At 41.2% G+C, this 11896-nt stretch overlaps 1 protein-coding gene, 2 non-coding genes and 1 pseudogene across 3 annotated transcripts; all 4 read right to left on the bottom strand.

Moving 5' to 3' along the window:
* Positions 1-1326: 1326 nt before the first annotated feature.
* Positions 1327-5395, bottom strand: RPS3A (ribosomal protein S3A). The gene is made up of 6 exons (XM_032332508.1): positions 5269-5395; positions 4429-4532; positions 3895-4082; positions 2346-2554; positions 1667-1776; positions 1327-1499 (listed from the first exon to the last, which is right to left on the bottom strand). Exons 1-6 carry the CDS (start codon positions 5328-5330, stop codon positions 1378-1380), a joined length of 795 nt encoding a protein of 264 aa, XP_032188399.1. The 5' UTR covers positions 5331-5395; the 3' UTR covers positions 1327-1377.
* On the bottom strand, positions 1999-2070 carry LOC116585446. Its single transcript, XR_004283635.1, has one exon. It is a non-coding gene; the product is annotated as a small nucleolar RNA SNORD73 (small nucleolar RNA).
* LOC116585445 lies at positions 3243-3315 on the bottom strand. The gene has a single exon (XR_004283634.1). It is a non-coding gene; the product is annotated as a small nucleolar RNA SNORD73 (small nucleolar RNA).
* A 3601-nt stretch (positions 5396-8996) lies between the features above and the next one.
* Positions 8997-9818, bottom strand: LOC116584333 (annotated as a pseudogene).
* Positions 9819-11896: the final 2078 nt, after the last annotated feature.

Here is an 11896-nt window from a genome sequence, read left to right as displayed (position 1 = left end):
AAAAGGTCATAAAAAGACCATTTAGACTTAGCAACGAAGTCACTGTAACTTTCACAGCCAACAGCTTGTGGATGTGTCTAACTGGATAATTTTAAAAGTAAAATTAAGATACAATGAAAATGGTTTACTCAAACATCAAACAAAAAACTCACTTTCCAAGAAAAAGTATGTATCGTCAACTTTTTTGAGCTTTGCTCTACAAAGGGTTTGGGTAGGGTGCCACCTGGAAGGATAAACTTCAGAATGTATGCTGATGGAAGGGAATGGTCGAATAAATACCCATAAAGGTAAAAACTGCTAAAGCCATGAGCTTGATTAACCAAGAGGGAAGGCAAAAATGCCACTATATACATACACAGCAGAGTGGGAATTTGTCAAGTTCTTTTCTCTCATCTACTTTAAACTATTCTAATGATTTTAAGGTCATCAGCTGATTGAAAATGAGAAAGTTGGAGGTGAGCAGGACTACAGAAAAGAATGGGTAAACAGTAGAAAAGGAATTACTGGCTAGTGTGCAACATCAAATACCCATTTATTAACAGGTATCAACAACCAATTTCTCTAGCCAAGTTCAACTCCCAGTTACTAGTACACAATATGACATTTTGAGGCTTTAGGGAAAAAATCATTTAGATTAAAAAAATAAAAGTTAGGGGCGCCTGTGGCTCAGTGGGTTAAGCCTCTGCCTTCAGCTCAGGTCAGATCTCAGGGTCGTGGGATCAAGTCCCGCTCTCTGCTTGGCAGGGAGCCTGTTTCCTCCTCTCTCTCTGCCTGCCTCTCTGCCTACTTGTGATCTGTCAAATAAATAAATCTTTAAAAAAAAAAAAGTCAACGGGCTCTTCCCATTATTCAATCTAGCATAGTGGTTCTCCAAGTATGGTCCCTGGCCATCACCACCACCTGGAAACTTTGTTAATTCAAATTTCAAAAGAAGGGCAAGTTTTCAGGTCTCACACTGCAATCGGTGTATCAGAAGCTCTGGGGCAGGGCCCTGCCATTATTTTAACAAGCCCTCCAGATGGTTCAAGAACCATTTAAGGGATGCCTGTGTTCTGTCAAATAAATAAACAAAACCTGAAAAAAGAAAAAAAAAATTTTAAAACATACACCATGTTAAAAAAAAAAAGAAAGATTTCCTTTTATTACCCCTCTATAGTACTTCCATCCAGATCACTACAACTTAAAATAGATCACTACCTTTTGCAGCTATTTAGTAACCCAAAGCAATGGATAAAATCCATTCAACAGTTCAGAAAAGTTTGCATCATCATCAGTTCAGAGTATCTGATTCAACAAGCCTACATTATTAAAAAGAATCATCAGAAATTAAACATCACAAATAAGATTTTTTATTTGTCACCATTTAATGTCTGAATTTTAAACAGATTCTTGGACTGGTGGCTCATATCCATCAGCTCGTTCCACTTTAGCACCGGTCTCATCCCCAGTAGCTTTTCCAGAACTACTACCTTCACCATGAAGCTCCATGAGCTTTCCCACTAAAAGAAAGAAAGAAAGAATTTTTATAGCACACCATTTTCTTAAAACAATGTCTTCAATACTATATACACAGGACAGAAAAAAGATTATCTAGACTCAAAAAAACAAGACACCAATATATCTTGCTGCACATTTTTCTCAGGAATCCTATGACCTTTTAACTTACATTCAAACTTGGGCTTCTTCAGCATTTTTACTTTTCTAACGAAGACATCATGGAGTGGATAAATAGACTGACAAGCTTTTTCTATATCTTTTCCAATGCTGTCTGGAATCCTGCAAACCAGTAAAGAAAGGATAAATATATACACATTACTACCCACCTCATTTAATCCACTCAAATCCTCTTGCAAGACAGTGCTCTTATAAGACAGTCTTGTAAGACAGTACTTCTAAGGGTAGAGGTAAAATGACCTAAATTATATAGCCAGTTAGTAAGAAAGTTAGCATTTGATCTTTCTGCCTTTTCTATTCTCCCTCTCAAACCAACTGCATGGGAACATCAGAAAAATGTTAACAGTTTTATCAGCAGACATCATCTGGGACCGAAACATCTTGTCATCATCTATTCCCATACATCACTGACAGTAGAAAGTTTAGCCTTTTCAGTATATTTTCTAATTAAGACAAAAACATTTCCTATACTTCAGGTCTCACTATGAGATTGCTTCATTCAAATAAGGATAAAAAAACCAAATCACATTTACTGAGCACTTAAAATATTTTAAGGGACATATAGCCAGACAGTTTCACAGACAGGATTTAAACACAGGTCTGAGAAGTCCTTCATCAGAGGGATAAGAAGAGATTCATTGTTATGAGGTATGAGGAAAACAAACACTTACAATTTATTGACCACTTCTTTCAAGTCATTTGTCTGAACCTCTCGGGTCATGATCTCCATCATCTTTTTCCGAATTTGGCGGACCTGTTGATGCTGAGCGTAAGAGGTCTTCCTAATCTGATTATTCCGTTTTTTAGTAAAACCAACACAAAATAGACGAAGCAAATAACCATCGGTAGTCTTGACATCAACATGAGCTTCAATCATGGTCTAGTGAAAAAAGATAGTCAGATGTACCAGGTTTTAATGTTATTAATTTACAGCCCTCAAATTCTAATATAAAAATGCTAGAAATATCAAGTACATGATCATCACACAAACTACACGCCTAATTTACAGAATTAACTTCCTTGAAGTGAACTTACCCAGTTACTCCAAATCTTACTACCCTTCATGTCTAATTAAATAAATACCAAGTCCTCTCAACACTCTACCCTAGGTGAACACTTCTATCCCAATCTCAGCAGCATCCAGCCCCGTTTCTTTTACATGCCAGACTTTTTTCCCACCGATCAACTATATACCTCTGCATCTAAGAAAACCCGTTCTGAGACTCTAGTCTACACTTAGGTCATTCTTTTTTAAAAAGTATTGTCTGAATAGGTGAAATACTACTACAACCCTAAATGCATTATTTTTAAATGTAACTTTTGTTCCAAACTAAAGTGTGATGATGATTAAATATTCAATTTCACAGCTAAAATGTTAGTAAGTAATCCACTAACTACTCATATTTTTGCCTCAAGTAAAAAATGAAAACTACCTCAGGTAGCAACAAAAACAAATACCGTCTTTGCATTTTGTAAACTGTATACTTTAGTTTAAAAAAATGAGTAATACACTTATAGCGAAAGGACGTTAGAGTATTTCCAGAAATTCAACCATAAAACCTTCAGGGAATGTCAGAAATAAATGTAACGGTATAATCAGTATGTATCATTTGGGACCGAAACATTTTGTCATCACTCATTCCCATATACAAAACATCCCAAAACTGAACGGTTAGTCAAACACATCTGAACCAATGTAATTATTTCCTGTAGTAACAATGCCTTCTAAGTGCTTTGTGTCAAAGCACTGTGCATTATGCACAAATTCTGTGTATAAGCATGTTTTCATGGCTCTTTTATTTCATCTTTGTAACTCCCAAGAAGTGATACTCTTACCTACATATCATTTTAGATAAAGGAATCAAAGCCCAGCAAGCTTTAAGTTACTTGCCAAAGAGAACACAATTGGGAAACTGAGCAAAGATTCCAACCTCACAAGAAGCTTTGCCACTCTTACCAACTCTGATAACCTAATTTTAAAAACTTGGAAAAAAAAATAATAAATCTTGAACTCCAGTTAAATACGATGATCATGGCTCACTCACTGCTTTACTCAAGTTCAAGAGTGCCAATCCCGGAGTCAGCACTCGATAAAAGCTACAAAACGTCATGGATTTGAAATATAATCTACTTCAATCACATATGTTCCTTCTTTTCCGAAAAGGGCATCCCTGACCATGCACGCTAGAACACCATGCACTAAGAAACTTCTGTTCTTACCTGCCATTTTTTGACCATGGAGCACATTTTGTCCCGGGTAAGATCCATGCCATGGAAATTGGTCAGGCAGTTTTTGCCCTGGACATCCTCAGTAATTAGCTTGAATTTTCTAAATGCAACTTCATCATTCTGCAGATCAGCAAGACTCACTTCAAATACACGACCCTTGAGGCCATCAGAAGCGATTTCTAGAAACCAATAAATTGTGTTTTTATCATTAAGAACCACATAAAGTCAAGCCAGCCAAGAACATTCATGCACAAGGTTGAACTTAGAAAGTTAATGTAAATTATAAAGACCCTAACTTTTGTTAGCCTAATTCCATGTGGACACCCATGACTTACTGACAATCCTCACAAGAAACTAAAATAATACCTAAGCACATTTTCTTAACTAATTCTCAAAGCACCACCTTCCTTCCCCAAGTGTTGTACCAAACAAGCACCACCGTGGCCAAAGCTGCGACCATTCTACTTAGTTCTCCCACCAGCAGGCGTATTTAAAAAACAAAAAACAAAACGAGAAAATACTCACTGGTTCCTTGAGTTCTTGTGACTAATGTTTTTCCAATATTTCTTATATTGAACATAGCTGGTGCTTTCACATCATACCAATCTTTCTTAGAAAATGGATCAACCCTGTATTTTAAGAACAAGTTAAGTTGTTACCGCAGATCACGTAATTCTTACTGAGTTTTTAAAACTTTCCTCATTCTAAGGATCATAAATGGCTCATGTAAGCAACTGGAGTCTAAGAACCTACTCCCTTCAGGGAGGTGCAAACTTAGCTCTTCCCACGGTCGGCTTCACTGTACACAGACCGGACACCGAAAAAGTTACGCCATAAATGTACACACTTCCCACCCCATCGTTTCTTCGGCTTCACAAGAAGCACTGCCTCCAAGTTACATGCACGGCTCTTGAACCTTCCTGGTGCATGAAAACACGTAGTGGTAGCCCTGGCACTGCAAGGACTCACACGAACCCAAAAGGAACTCCAAGGGTCCCACCTGGCCCAAGCGGAGGAAGGGGTGCGGGGTCTCGGGTGAACAAGCTCTCGGGAGTAGTACCATCGACTACCCGTGAAATTTACAATGCCAAGAAACCCTCAATACGAAACACCCAAGCCCCAAAGATCATCGGCAATTTCGCTCAAAAGCGGGCGCCCAAGACCCGAAAGGCCAAAGGAAAGGAACCAGCCCGTAGCGATGCAGCACCCATACCCCCCAGGCCGCCGTTCTGAGTTTACCAACTCGGCACGGCCCTCGCAATCCACTTGACATCCTCACCATCCGGCTCACACCACCATCCAGAACCCGCCTGCCGAGCCCAGCATGACCCCAAAAAGCTGGGGGCCAGGACAGGAGACACTTACACTTTCTTCTTGGCTCCCTTTTTGCCGCCTTTCGTAAGGCGCTTGTTCTTGCCGACCGCCATGGCGCTGCTCAGGGAGCCAAAAGGGCGGAAGTAAAACTCACGCGAGAACTTAGGCGTACTGGGAGAGGCGTGCCATCTACGGGACTTTCGGTCTTGCGTTTTTCCGGCGTCAAAGATATCGCGACAACAGAAAGAGGAACTCCGACTGAAGCTGCGACAGCGCCCTCACGTGTGTGGAGACTGCGCAGCACGCCGCGGGCGGCTCTCCAGGACGCCGCGCTCGGGAGGGGCGGGCGCTGGCGCTGGCGCTGGCGGCCTCAGGTTCGAGCCAGTGGTGGCGTGTGGTTTCCGTGGCTCTGACGCCCGGAAGTAAGTGTCGGTGGCAGGAGGCCGCCTTTCCACGTAGTTAAAAAAGAACTTACCGGTTCGCTCTTTTCTTCTGGAGAGTGTGGGATTCAGAATCGGACAGCAGATCCAGGTTCAAATGCTAGTTTCAATATTTAGCCTGATGGCTGGTCTGTGCTTCAGTTTCCTCGTGTTTAAAAAGGAGATAGTAATACAATCTGCCTCATAAGGTTGTTAGTAGGATTAAATAAATTAGTAGGATTAAATAAATTAGTAGGATTTGAATAAGCAGTATTAAATAACTTCAGAGATACTGGGAGTGTTCCGCATGTTGATAGGATTGCTGGTTAGTGGGGAATGTTCACTGGTGAACATCAAGTTACACACTTGTGCACTTTTCTATCGGTTTATTATACATTAAAACGAAGTTAATGTGATTGTTTCCTTGAGGGACTATGATTCCACTGTCTATGATTCCACTTTAATTTACAAAATTAAAGATATTTTAATTTTTCAAGAAAAGCTGAAAATCACCAAACTTCATTTTTCTGCAACTGATGCAAAAAAAAAAAAAAAAAGTCTTTTTAATTCTAGGGTTTTAACAGAATACATCCTGGTTAGATGAGGCTCACAGCTTCAAAGAGTGCAGCCCCTGGAAAGCTGGCCCATACAAGCCTGGTCCTTAGCCAGAGGTACGTTGAGTTCTGGTCCCTAACATTCCCTCTGGCAAAAACCCTGTGACCAAGCCAGAAACCGGTTCCCACTCACAAGGCCCCACAAACCTTTAATCCTGTAATCCCTTTCAGTCCTCCTAACCTCCATCCCCTACCTCCTACTACTCCCACCATCCAAAACAGTCTTCCTAAATCTCCAATCCTATTCTGAGATCTTTCAGTAATACCATTAATCTAAGGCGCTTACACCATAAAGTCCTTATTTTATAACAATACGAATATATTTAACACTACTGAACTGTGCACTTAAGAATGGTAAAGATGCCCTGGGGCTAATAATAATTATATGTTAATAAAAAAATAAAAAAATTTTTAAAAAATGGTAAATATGGTAAATGGCTTGGGTTTGTTTTTTTGTTGTTGTTGTTGTTGTTTTAAGATTTTGTTTATTTATTTGTTTGAGAGAGAGAGAGCAAGCAAGCAAGCATGGGGAGAAGGCAAGCAAGCAGACTCCTGCTGAGCAAGAACTGAATCCCAGGACCCCAAGATCATGACCTGAGTTGAATGCAGATGCTTAACTGACTGAGCCACCCAGGTGCTGCATGGTTTGGGTTTTTTGTTTGTTTACTGCAATTTCACAATAACAACAACAACAACAAAAATTAAAGTCCGTAGCCAAGCCAACAAAAACTCTTTTATCTGGCCCTCCTCATCTCTTTTCATCATCACTACATCTTGGCCTTCACCAGATCTCCAACCCTTGTTTAAAATTCCTGACCCTCGGGGCGCCTTGGGGGCTCAGTTATTAAGCATCTGTCTTCTGCTCAGGTCATGATCCCAGAGTCCTGGGATTGAGGGCTCCCTGCTCAGCGAAGAGTCTGCTTCTCTCTTTCTGCCCCGACCCCTGCTCGTGCTCTTTCTCTCTCTCAAAGTCTTAAGAATATATAAATAAAATAAAATTCCTTACCCTAAACAGTTTTCTCTTCCCTCATTCCTTTTCCCTCTGTGCATTTGTAAGACGGCTTAGCCTCATTTCTTCTTTTAGTAAGAGTTGGAGTCCCCAGACAAACCGGCTTTCCCTCAGACCCGTTCCCAGAAGACCTAATACTACTTAACTTCTTAGTAACTATGGATTAAACCTGTTCCTTTCTTACTGTCAGCAGGAGTGACAGTGCAGTCATTTTCTTATTTTGTAGCCCTTTCTCTTAGCACATCATAGGCCCTCAAAAAGTTTGTTGTATAAAAAAATAAGAGGTAGATGACATCAGTGGTTTTCCCAGTCTTTTGGACTTTATGGATCAATCCAGATTTTCAAAATAATTTTAGAACCAATAGAACTGCAATTTTTTAATTTTACCAACCTATTAAAAAAGATAACTGCCATTTATTATCTGTATCACTTCATTTTTAAGTTATATTTTGACCCCAAAATAAAAATAAAGAACATATCCTCTAAAAAGTCAGTCCTTTTAAATAAATAAATCAACTTTATGAAAACCTCTTTAGATCATATTTTTCTTGTCTCACTGCAGGCTGGTGAAAACTAGTGACAATGGAAATCAGTGAGTCCTTCTAAATATAATATTGAGTCTAATAAACTCTCTTTATTAGTTCTATACTTACAGTAACCCTGACTAAGTTTACTTCAGAGGTGGCAGTTCACTAGTTTAAAACCTTCCCAGTGGAAAATGTTATAGACCCCAAGGCTACCTATTCCAGAATTAAAATCAAACTTGTCTTCTTCCCAATCTGATTCCTCCTTCTGCCCAAGAGTAAAAAAGCCACAGAGGAGGCAGTAATGAAGTCAGTTGCATCTAGTTTCTTCTAGCAAAATCAGCACATAAGGGATTTGTCAGAGGTACATATTTGAATCCTCTATTTGTAATAAAAGCTTTTTTTAAAAAAATTATGTTCCTTGACATTGTTACATTAAATGGTGCAATTATCTGTTTTAATTTAATTATGTTGAATAAAAGACAGCCCAGGGCATGTGAAATCAGGTTATTGGGTCTCAACCATCCGAGAATTTGAAAATTCAGATAGAATAAAATGGAACAGAAAAATGTCACACTGCATCAAACCTAGTAAAGTGTCAAATTGCTTCACTGATTTTCTTTTCATCTGTGACTAATCTCTTAAACTGATCTAGTGATTTTTAAATTTTGATTACTGTGCCTTTATTTCTAAAAGGTCAGCTTAGTTCTTTTTCAATTTATGTCACTTTGTAGTTTCTTATTCTTTGAAGGCAGTAAGCATAATTGTTCTATAGTCACTGTATGATAATTCTGGTATCTGAATTCTTTCTCAGTCTGTTTCTATTGTCTGTTTCTGTGCTGGTTCTTTGAGTAGAGTCTAGTTTCTAGTTATCTTTGTGTACTGGCCATTGCATTTGAAAATTAATATTTGGGGCGCCTGGGTGGCTCAGTCAGTTAAGCATCTGCCTTCAGCTCAGGTCATAATCCCAGGGTCCTGGTATCAAGCCCTACATCAGGCTCCCTGATCAGCAGGGGAGTCTGATTCTCCCTCTGCCCCTCCCCCCCACTCACAATCTCTCTTCTGTTCCCTCTCCCGCGCTCTCTCTCTCAAATAAATAAATAAATAAATAAATAAAAATCTGAAAAAAGTGAAAACTAATATTTGTGGGAATAATTTGAGGCTTGTGATGAAGATAGTCTCTTCAGATATGACTTTTTTTTTTTTTTTCTGAGTAACATCCATTTTATTGTGTTGGGGTGGGAGGGCAACCCGGCTGGGAGCAGAGCAACCCTCACAGGTTGTTGAGTTCCAGTAGGGGCTGGTCGAGAGTCTGGTGAATCTCCACATTCTCCTCCTTGGCACTGGCCAAGGTCTCTTCCAGGTCATCGATGGTCTTCAGCTTTGCCACAGACTCTCGGCAGACTCAGCTCAGGTCTCAGCCTCTTTTAGCTTCTCCAGCAGTTTGATCTCTTCTTCGTATTTATCTTCTTTGGTTGAATACTCCTCTTTTGAGGCCATCAGGGACTTGAGGGCCTGGTCCCTGGTTCAGAGTTCCTCCTCCAACTGCCTGGCACAGTTCTCAGTCACCTCTGCTCTCTTTTCCCGGCGCTCCAGCTCTCCTTCCAGGATCCCCAGCTTCCTGGCCACCTCCTTATATTTGCGGGCAGACCCCTTAGAGATGTGCTTGGCCTCCTTCAGGGGCATCTCCTGCTCATCCCTCATCCCTCATCTCAAGCTCCATCTTCTCCTCACCCTTCATGGCTCGGTTTCCAATGACCTTCATTTCTCTCTCACTCTTGTCTGCTGACCTCCTCCAGCTTTCCTGGACCAGCTCCTCCTCCTCTACCAGCTGAATGCAGCGGTTCAGGGAGGCCACATCTGCCTCCACGTTGGTAGCCTTCTTGGCCTGCTCCAGTTTCTCCTGGGCATCCTTCACTGACTCAGAATACTTTCCCACCTCATCCTCTGTCCCCTTCAGCTTCTTCTGGAAGGCCTGCTGCTCCTCCTCCAGCTGCTTGCAATGGTTCTCAGCCGGCCTCTTATGGGCGTCGGCCTGCTCCGCCCGGTTGATGGCATTCTTCTTGTCTGGCTATAGCATCTGCATCTTCTTGCTTGTGCCCATGGCTGTGGTGGGGGGCGGGCGGGCCGGCCAGCGTGCAGCGTGCATTGGATGAACTGGGCTGGCTGCGCGGCCTGGGCGAGGAGGACCAAGAGGAACTGGGATGTCCCAGCCACGGGGGCACCTAAAATGCTGGGAGGGGTCTGGCAGAGCTGGGGACCAGGACCCTCTCCCACTGCGGCCCTTTGTAGGGTCGGAAACTCAGCCGGGTGGGGGGTGTGGCCGCCCCCAGCGCCCACCCCCTCGGGACCATCACCCTCGAGGCCCCGCCCCTACCCCACAACTCCCCCCACCCCCACCCCACCCCGCCCCCAGCCCCAGAAGGTAAAGTAGCGGGTACAGTCCTCTGCTGGAGTCCTGCAGGCATGTAAACCAGCTTTTTTGCCTTTAGGCTTCCTGGGCAACCCAGGAGGTTCAAATGCAGATATAATTCTTTGTAGGTGTCCTACTTTAAATTCAGCTCTTAATGGTGTAACCCTTTGGGGTCACAGTTTGCTGAAGGGAGGACCTCCTATTAGAGTTCATACCTCCCATGGATCCTGGGATTGGATTTATGTCCCTGTCACCCAGAGTGGCTATCCAAGTGGGTGTACGTATTATCTGGAACCAAGAAATACACTTAGGGTAAAAGCAGTTTGGTATTTGTTTATTCCTCCCCCGCCCCCATCCTGTTTTGGACAATTAATTCCTTACTAAAAAGAAACATTTTTTAATGATTTTATTTTTAAGGTATCTACACCCAGTATGGGGCTTAAACTTACAAACCCAAGTTCAGGAGTTTCATGGTCAACGGACTGAGGCAGCCCAGTGCCCCAAGAATAGCATTTTTAAAAAAATTTTATTTATGTATTTATTTGTCAGAGAGAGAGCGCACAAGCAGGCAGAGTGGCAGGCAGAGACAAAGAGAGAAGAAGGCTCCCTGCCAAGCAAGGAGCCCGACGTGGGACTCTATCTCAGGACCCTGGGATCAGGACCTGAGTCGAAGGCATCGGCTTAATGGACTGAGCCACCCAGGCGTCCCAGGAGTAGCATTTTAAGTAGAATTTTTGTTTAGAAGTTTGGGGAACAGTAGATCATTCATTTAATTGATGTTTAGAAATGTCTTCCATAAATGGAGAAAAATTGAAGAAATCTTACTTTGTTACCATCCTGACAAAATAATTGCAAGTTTGTGTTTTTGCAGATGAGGTTATCTTAAATGTTTAAATGGTATTACTAAATGCTAACCAGATTGCAGTGAAACTAGTGCTCTCTAATTCATACCTGTTGGTATTTTACAAAGATAAGCCACTTGAAAAGTAATTTGTCCATGTGATTCAAAAACCATCAGTGTCCTGCAAATATATCATAAGGAAATAAAATTGGGGAAAACCTGTATGTATAAAGTATTATTCAGTCTTAATCATAAAGTTAGAAGATGAGAAATAACCTAAATGCTTTAAAATAAGGAAATGGAAGGGATGCCTGGGTGGTGTAGACAGTTAAGCCTCAAACTCTTGATTTAGGCTCAGGTAGTACCCTTGGGGTCAGAAGATGAGCCCCGCATTGAGCTCCACTTTGGGCTCCAAGCTCAGTCCAGAATCTGCTTAAAATCTTTCTCCCTCTCCTTCTGCCCCCACCCCCCCACACTCACACACACACACACACACTCTCTCTCTCTCTTTCTCTCAAAAATAAATAAATATTTAAATAAATAGTAAAAAGGATGATGATTCTTACATTTTAAAAAAATAATAAAGAAATGGTAAATTATGATATACTCATTTGGTATACCATTACCCAGCTATTATAAATATGAGTATGAACAGTGTTTAGACAAATGGAAAATGCTTATGATAAAGTAGTCAATGAAAGATATAAAATTTATTTCCATCTTCATCATAACTATATAAAAGGCAGAAGGCAGTAAAAAAAAAAAAGACATATTGAACACAAGAAACTTGGGATAACTGGATGGCTCAGTTGGTTAAGCATCTGCTTTAAGGCTGGGGTAGTGATCCTGGGGTCCTGGA

Source organism: Mustela erminea, chromosome 2 (genome assembly GCF_009829155.1).
Source record: "Mustela erminea isolate mMusErm1 chromosome 2, mMusErm1.Pri, whole genome shotgun sequence".
Lineage (NCBI taxonomy): Eukaryota > Metazoa > Chordata > Mammalia > Carnivora > Mustelidae > Mustela > Mustela erminea.
This window is presented reverse-complemented; position numbering and strand designations above follow the sequence as displayed.

Bases quoted from the DNA above. Each gene is read 5' to 3' on its own strand.
- RPS3A (XM_032332508.1), bottom strand. From the start codon at position 5,330: ATGGCGGTCGGCAAGAACAAGCGCCTTACGAAAGGCGGCAAAAAGGGA. The intron at 4,083-4,428 runs GTGAGTATTTTC...ATTGGTTTCTAG, and splicing joins CACAAGAACTCAAGGAACCA to AAATCGCTTCTGATGGCCTC. The intron at 2,555-3,894 runs GTAAGAACAGAA...TTTTTTCACTAG, and splicing joins CCATGGTCAAAAAATGGCAG to ACCATGATTGAAGCTCATGT.